Source organism: Dama dama, chromosome 32, assembly GCF_033118175.1.
Source record: "Dama dama isolate Ldn47 chromosome 32, ASM3311817v1, whole genome shotgun sequence".
Classification (NCBI taxonomy): domain Eukaryota; kingdom Metazoa; phylum Chordata; class Mammalia; order Artiodactyla; family Cervidae; genus Dama; species Dama dama.
This window is the reverse complement of record NC_083712.1, coordinates 7873069-7880598: the sequence shown is the minus strand read 5'-3', so window position 1 is coordinate 7880598 and position 7530 is coordinate 7873069. Positions and strand designations below refer to the sequence as shown.

The 7530-nt window shown below is 36.7% G+C and overlaps 1 protein-coding gene across 1 annotated transcript; it reads left to right on the top strand.

Annotated features, from left to right (window-relative positions):
- The first annotated feature begins 5512 nt into the window (after nt 1–5512).
- Nucleotides 5513–6433, top strand: LOC133050374 (olfactory receptor 4A47-like). Its single transcript, XM_061134528.1, has one exon. It carries the CDS (start codon nt 5513–5515, stop codon nt 6431–6433), a length of 921 nt encoding a protein of 306 aa, XP_060990511.1.
- The last annotated feature ends 1097 nt before the right edge of the window (nt 6434–7530 follow it).

Genomic DNA, 7530 nt, shown 5'->3' with positions numbered 1-7530 from the left:
CCCACAGTGCAGGCAGATTCTTTACCATTTGAGTCACCAGGGAAGCCTGGTAATTAGATAAGGGGTCATGATTTTCCTGAACCAAATTCTGATGTTTCAATTCAGGTCTCTGTTCACCAAACCTAGATTACTTTTTATCATCATCACTGTCACCCTAGTCTACCTGAGCTCTCTAAAATACTGTTTATCCTCTGGGTGCCAGAGCCTGTGTGATTTGCATGTGTGCTCTTTTGGGTTGGAGTCTCTGCTTCTTACAGTATCTTCCAGCTCTCCCCAAAATAAGCCCCACTGGTCCTCAAAGCCAGAATATTTTGAGGGTCCCTCTTCCTGGTTCAGGATGCACAGCTTGAAGTGAGGAGAAACTCAGCAACTGTTGTTACCATCCTGTGTGGTTCACCACTCAGGGGCATGGTCTTGACTATATTGTTCTTCACTCTTGCTACTTGTTTGCTGTGGTTCCTTCTTTATGTCACATCTTTTGCTGTAGGGGATTATCCTGCTAGTCTTCATGTCATTCTCTTTAGTAATTGTTCTATATTATTATTATGTGTGTGTGCTCAGTCATATCTGACTCTTTGCGACCCCATGGACTATATAGCCCACCAGGCTCCTCTGTCCATGGGATTTTTCCAGGTAAGAATACTGGAGCAGTTTGCCATTTCCTACTCTAGGGTTCTTTTTGACTCAGGGATAGAACCTGCATCTGTGTTTCCTGCTTTGGCAGGTGGATTCTTTTCCACTCTGCCACTTGAAAAGTGCTCTGTAAATAGTTATAATTTTGGTATTCCCATGGAAGGAAGTGATCTCAGGGTTTTCCTACCCTGAATGTTGGCTACTCTCTCCTATATGTCTGTCTTTATGCCAAAGCCATACTGCTGTGATTACCAGTGTTTTGTTGCATGCTATAGAACCAGGAATAGGAAATCCACCAATCTGTTCTTTTTTCAAGATCGTTCTGCTGATTTAGATTCCCTTTGTTATAGCCACGCTTTCTGGGAAACAAACTCACTCAGAAGGACAATACAGATAGTGGAGTGCAGTTTATTACACTGGCGGGCCCAAGGCAGAGTCTCCTCTTAGCCAAGGACCCCGACCAGCATTTGTGAAAATCTTTTATACCCCATGTGTACGTCTCCAAACCCACCATCCCAACTCCCTTGAGACTTACATAAACAAAGGTAGGGTAAATACAACTACAATAACCACATCATTCACGTGTTATGTGTTCAAACAGTTAATAATCAATAAGCCCGCAGTTACATTCCAAACAGTTAATAATCAATAAGCTTGTGGTCACGTTCCAACCAGTTAATAATCCATAAGTCTGTGATTACATCCTGATAGATACAGAAAAAGTTATGCCTTGTCCGGAGACAGGGGTGATTATGGTATGTTTCCTCTTAGGCAATGAGTAACCTGGATGTGATCTTCAAGATTCCCCTGTCCGGAGGGGGTCTTATCCTTCCATTGTCGTTCCCACAGGCACTAAGCAGAGATTTCAGAGTCCACTGGAGAGGCAGCCGAGCATGATCAGCACAGATAAGCCTGAGATGGAGTCCTGGCCCTATGAATTCCTTCTTCACCTTGAGATTTCATATGAATTTTAGCATGAAGGTTTCTATTTGTACAAAAAATATTGGGGGATTTATTAGGGATTGCATTGAATCTATAGATCACTTTAGGTAGCATTGACATCTTAATAATATTAAATAGTCCAGATCATCAGTCCAGAAAATAAATGTTTTCCAGTTATTTGTGTCTTCTGTAATATCTTTCAGCAACATTTTGTAGTTTTTAGCATACAAACCTTTTCCTACTTTGATTGTTCTGAGTTAGTTTACTCCTTGACACTGTTGTAAATGGAATTATTTTCTTAATTTAATCTTTGGATTGTTCATTGATAGTATAGAAATTCAACATTCATTCACTATAAAAAAATGTTCTCAAGAAACGGGATAGAGTGTACCTAACCCACTACAATATTGTAAAGTAATTAGCCTCCAACTAATAAAAATAAATGAAAAAAAGAAAAAAAAAGAAAGAGTGTACCTCAACATAATAAAGGCTGTGTAGAACAGCTCCATAGCTCACATTAGTCTCAGCATTGGAAGACTGAAATCTTCCTTGTTAAAAATCAGGAACAACATAAAAGTTCAACCACTCATCACTTAGAGAAAACACAAACAAATTACTGTGAAAAATTTCCTTTGAAATTTTTTTGAGTTTTCTACATATAGATCATATCATCTCTGAAGTGAAATAATTTTATAATTAATTAAATTTTACTGTCTGTAACAGTGATTCCAATGGTAGCCACTTTCTAGTGTTTGAATCTCAGCTTAAACATCACCTTTTAAAAAATATTTACTCTAATTGCATTGTCATAGTATTAAGAGGATAACAGGCAGGAAGGCCAGAGGTCGCCAAGGGGCAGGAGGAAATAAACTGCAAGTGGCAGACTTTTTTTTCCCTTCTCTACACAAAATTAAAGACACCTGTGTCTGCCTTGAGCTAACCAATGCATTTTTCTTATGTTAATGAAACTATGTATTTCCATTGGAATTTGCCTTTCTTCAAAATGGTTCTGCCTAAGGCTAACTTCTTTCTTTTCTCAAACCTTGGGCTGATAATGGCTTAACAGACCAGTATTTATGTCAATTGTTTTCGGGTGGTGGATGACACACCTTGTACCATCATACCTCAAAAGTGCATATTGTGGGAGAGGGGTCTGGTGGGACTCCCTCAGCCTTGGAGTGTCTCTCTTATCTGATGAACAGCTTTCTAACAGACATAAAACACCTTGCTATAAACCAGCAAGAGAGCACTCTTTCTGTCCCCTTCTGATGTCTATGTCAGAAGCTTTACCTATCTCTATTATATTTTAATAAAACTTTGCTACACAAAAGCTCCAAGTAATCAAGCCTCGTTTCTGACCCCGGATCGAAATTCTCTCTTGCAGAGGTCATGAATCCTGGCATAACACTTGGCTCGAAGCAGCAAACTTTCAGTATATTTTTTTCCTTTTATTTCTGCCATAATACCCTATTTGCTTTCTTATAAGCAGTGAATAAGGCAATTCTTGCTTTATTAAATTTTCTCCTTCATTGTTTGACTCATAAGAACATGAGACCCATGCAGGAAGGAATTTTTACATGATTTCCCCCTGTTTTACTAATTGCTGTGTTCTCACTCAGAGTATAGTTTCTGGCTTTAAATAGGCAACTTAAAAAAAAAAATCAGACAAATAATTAGGTATTACATTTAAATTTTGGTGAGAAAACTATTATATACTTAACCTAAGTTCGAGGTAGAATAAATTTAGTATTAAATAAAAGGAAAGAAAAATTGTTATTGCAGGCTGGGAAATGTGTACCTAGTTAGTCTAACTAGAACAAAATGATTGAGCTGATTATTTTTGACTCATAATAACATCATGACAGTTCTAAAGCAATTTTTTTTCTCCATGTTACACTTTCAGACCCTAGTTATGTGATTTAACCCAATAGTATCTTCACATACAGGTATACTTTTAAAACTTTGTGGAAAATCCCAGTGAATTTAATTAAGAAAGAATCAGTTTTGGGCCCAGTCCAGCTCCAAAGCTCAATGATAAATGTGGTTAGAAGGGACAAAATGTCCAGTGATCTTTGCCCCTTTTGGGGAAAAGAAGTGACATTATTTTAAAAACTGATATAAAATTTTCAGGTCATCTTTTCTTAGGCTGAAAACATTGCATTAAAAAAAGAAAAACAATGCAAGAATGTCTCTCAAAATCTCAAGTTGACTAGTCTGTTCTACGCCATGATATAATGAGAGGGAATAAACAACTAAATGGTATTTTTATATTTTGAGGTTGGTAGGAAAAGAAATTACTGGAGACACATTTTCTTGGGAAAAGATGGATGTTATCTTCCTTCACAACATAGGATTTGTTTATAATTTTAATCAATTGTCCTAACATGGTAAATATTTGTTTTTGTGCATATGCATGTGACTATGTGTGTGTCCCATGCAATTTCTTTTAAATAATCTATAGTGAAATTAAGACAATTTTCTGAATAACCAAAAAAACATCATGAAGAAAGTGGACAGACAGCTCAATGAAATAAAATATATCCTGGAGTAATACTGCATCCTTTTGCCTTTATTGTCATAATAAATGAATAAATAATTTGAAGTTTTTATGAGTAACTTAAGAAATCTTCCTTCAGATTGTGACCAAGACTCCACAAGGTAAGACCAACAGTGAAGAGTGTGAACCAAGCTTCACAATTGTGTGACTTTTATTATGTAAGAAATTAAATTCCTTTGAAAAAAGTCAAGCTTAGATTTAATTCTGGTTTTACCATTGAAAAATATGTGATCTTGGGATAATTAATTAGATGCTTTAAGCCTTAGTTTCCTCAACTATGAAATGAGGGTTATAGTACTTACTGCAGAATTTAAGTGTGACATATTAAACTGTGAGTGTATGATTGGAATTCTCTACAGGAGTTTTAAGAAGTGAAGTAAAATAATCAGAACAAGATTCAAAAACAATCATACAAGCCACTTTAGGACAACAAGTTGTTCCTGGCAGAAATAAAAGTGGAAAGACACACAGGAAGCTACTGCAGTTGGCCAGGAAGGAAATAAAACTTGTTATATTTTGAAAGTAGAGACAACAGAATTCGTCAAGTGTGCCAATAAATAAAATTAGAACAACAAAGCAGTGAAGAAAATTCTAAAGTTTTTTGCCTGAGCAATTACATGGAAGGTGGGTACCATTTAATGAGACAGGGAACTCCTTTTATATTGTGGAAACTTTAAAATTTATTTTTATATGTATTAAATTAATATCTAGTTATAAACATCCAAAATTGTATGTTGCCTATAAGGGTTCAAAAATAAGTAGAGAGATAGGGGCTTGATACAAAATTAAAGTGCTTCAGCATTTATTGTGCAGGAAAAGGAGGACTATCTAGGTTAAGGTCCTAAGGATTCTCAATGTGATTTGAGACAGTTCAGGACAGTGACCTTCAAGTCATAGTTTGATCCACTTAGACTGACTATGGAAATCAGCTTGATTGATATCAAGTATTGCACCTTTGTGATGTCATTAGTGATGTACACTTTTAAGGAATTTTCTTCTCATCTTCTCTTGTGCTTTCACTTTTCTTTTAAAACTCAGCTAAAGCTTTCTCTCCTATGAAACTTCTTTCTTGGTTCTGGCTTGATTGATATGTTTTTACACTGAACCTTGGCTTTGTGTGAATACCCTTAGGACAGCTCTTATTACATGGGCTTGAAATTGTCTGAATCCTCATTATGCATCATACCATGGAGAGTAGGGAATTATGCCTCATTCAACTTGGTAATCTAAATATTTATGACACATTGCACACAAATACTCCACGATACTATTTTAATTGAATAGATTAAAAAAGGTTGAGATCCTACTACATTATAAAAGTTTTCCTCTTGTTTTGTAGGTGAACTGCTAATATGTGATGTCAGCTCCTGTACAGACTAAATGGAGCCAAGGAACTATGTAACTTACTTTGTCTTGCTGGGCCTCACAAAGAATCCAAAGGAACAGAAAGTCCTTTATCTTCTGTTCCTGTTCTACATTTTGACTGTGGTGCGCAATCTGCTCATTGTCCTGACTATAACTGTCAGTAAGACCCTGAACTCACCAACGTACTTTTTTCTTTCCTGCTTATCATTTATAGATCTAACTGATTCCTCTTCTATTAATCCTAGATTGATTTCAGATTTGTTCCTTGGGAAAAATACCATATCCTTTGAATCTTGCATGACCCAGCTATTTACAGAACATTTTTTCGGTGGATCCGAGTTATCCATTCTGCTGGTGATGGCCTATGACCACTATGTGGCCATCTGTAAGCCCCTGCATTATTTGGTGATCATGAGGCAGAGGGTGTGTGTTGTGCTGCTGATAGTGTCCTATTTTGGAGGTTTTCTGCACTCAATTATTCAACTTAGCACCATTTATGGGCTCCCATTCTGTGGCCCCAATGTCATTGATCACTTTATGTGTGACATGCACCCATTATTGAAACTCGTCTGTACTGACATCTATGTCATCGATGTCTTAGTGTTGGCTAATGGAGGACTGATGTGCATTATTTTATTTCTGCTCTTACTTGTCTCCTATGGAGTCATCCTGCACTCTCTGAAGAACCTGAGTCAGGAAGGGAGGCGGAAATTCCTCCAGACCTGTGGTTCCCACATCACTGTGGTTGTCTATTTCTTTTTTCCCTGCATTTTCATGTATGCAAGACCTGCTAAGACCTTCTCCATTGACAAATCATTGAGCATGTTTTATACAGTCATAAGCCCCATGCTGAACCCATTAAATTACAGTCTAAGAAATTCTGAGTTGACCAATGCTACGAAGAAACTCTGGAGAAAAATATGTCTTATCAAGTAGCAAATAATTGCATTATTCATAGTGAAGGATGTAATGCAGTGTTAGGGCCAGTCTCCTTGGAATGTAAAAGTTTTCATAAATCTGATGTAAACTTTCCATTTCTATAAATGATTTATGATAATTATAACTAAAAACAGAACTACATGTCTGTGTATTAATAATAGTTTATCTGCTAAAATGTAACCTTTTAATGTCTGTTTTATTATTGCATCTAGAAAGCTGAAATACAGTAGGGAATTGAAGATAATATTAGTCAATGGAATTTTTATAGTTGCACTAATTTTTACTTGATTTCTGATTTACTTTCAATACAATCTCATTCTTAGTTTTATTTTAGTGATATTCTTTTATTGTATCTTTTTGATTGTAATAGTTAAAATATTTAATGCTACACAGATTATCCTTTTTGTTCAATGTTATTTGCATTACATATGACACTTTAGGGTAATATTTAATTTTAAATAAATTATTGCCTGAAGAGGATCTCTGCCTACATGAAGTCCAGCTGCTTCCTCCCACACCCTGTATATTCGAAGATGGCCGTGTGGGGCAGCAAGTAGTGCTCTGGACAGCAGGAGATGGAGTGAGGAGCCAGTGCTGTGTGTGGAGAACAGCTGGAGCTTCCTGCACCCCAGGACCAGATATCTTGTTTTCCCCTTCTTTCTTTCCATTTGTTGCACTTAGGCCTTATTTGACCCCAACTCTTTCCCAACCCTATTCATCCAGGATCTTTAAGCTCTATAGCACCCCACTCTTCTTCAGTGAAATCACACCCTGACATTATCCTTTCTGCTCTAAAGCCAACCAGATCATCCTTCCTTTCTATGGTTTTTTTTTTTCCCTGCTATGAGTAGCCTGACCAGATTCCTGGCTTGGAGAGCTCAGGCCTGAGTCCCCAGCACTGCTCTGAAGATCAGGACAGGTGTAGTGTGCAGGCCTTGCTCTCCCAGTGTGGGCCCTGCCCAGCCCTACTGATCATCAATAAAGCCTTAACCACAAAACAAAAAATAAATAAATAAAAATAAATGAATTATTGAATATATGCTAGATATTAGTACATATAAAATAGATTTAAGCAAAATTCAGTACTGTAGAAT

Coding starts and splice junctions, on each gene's coding strand:
- LOC133050374 (XM_061134528.1), top strand. CDS start 5,513: ATGGAGCCAAGGAACTATGTAACTTACTTTGTCTTGCTGGGCCTCACA.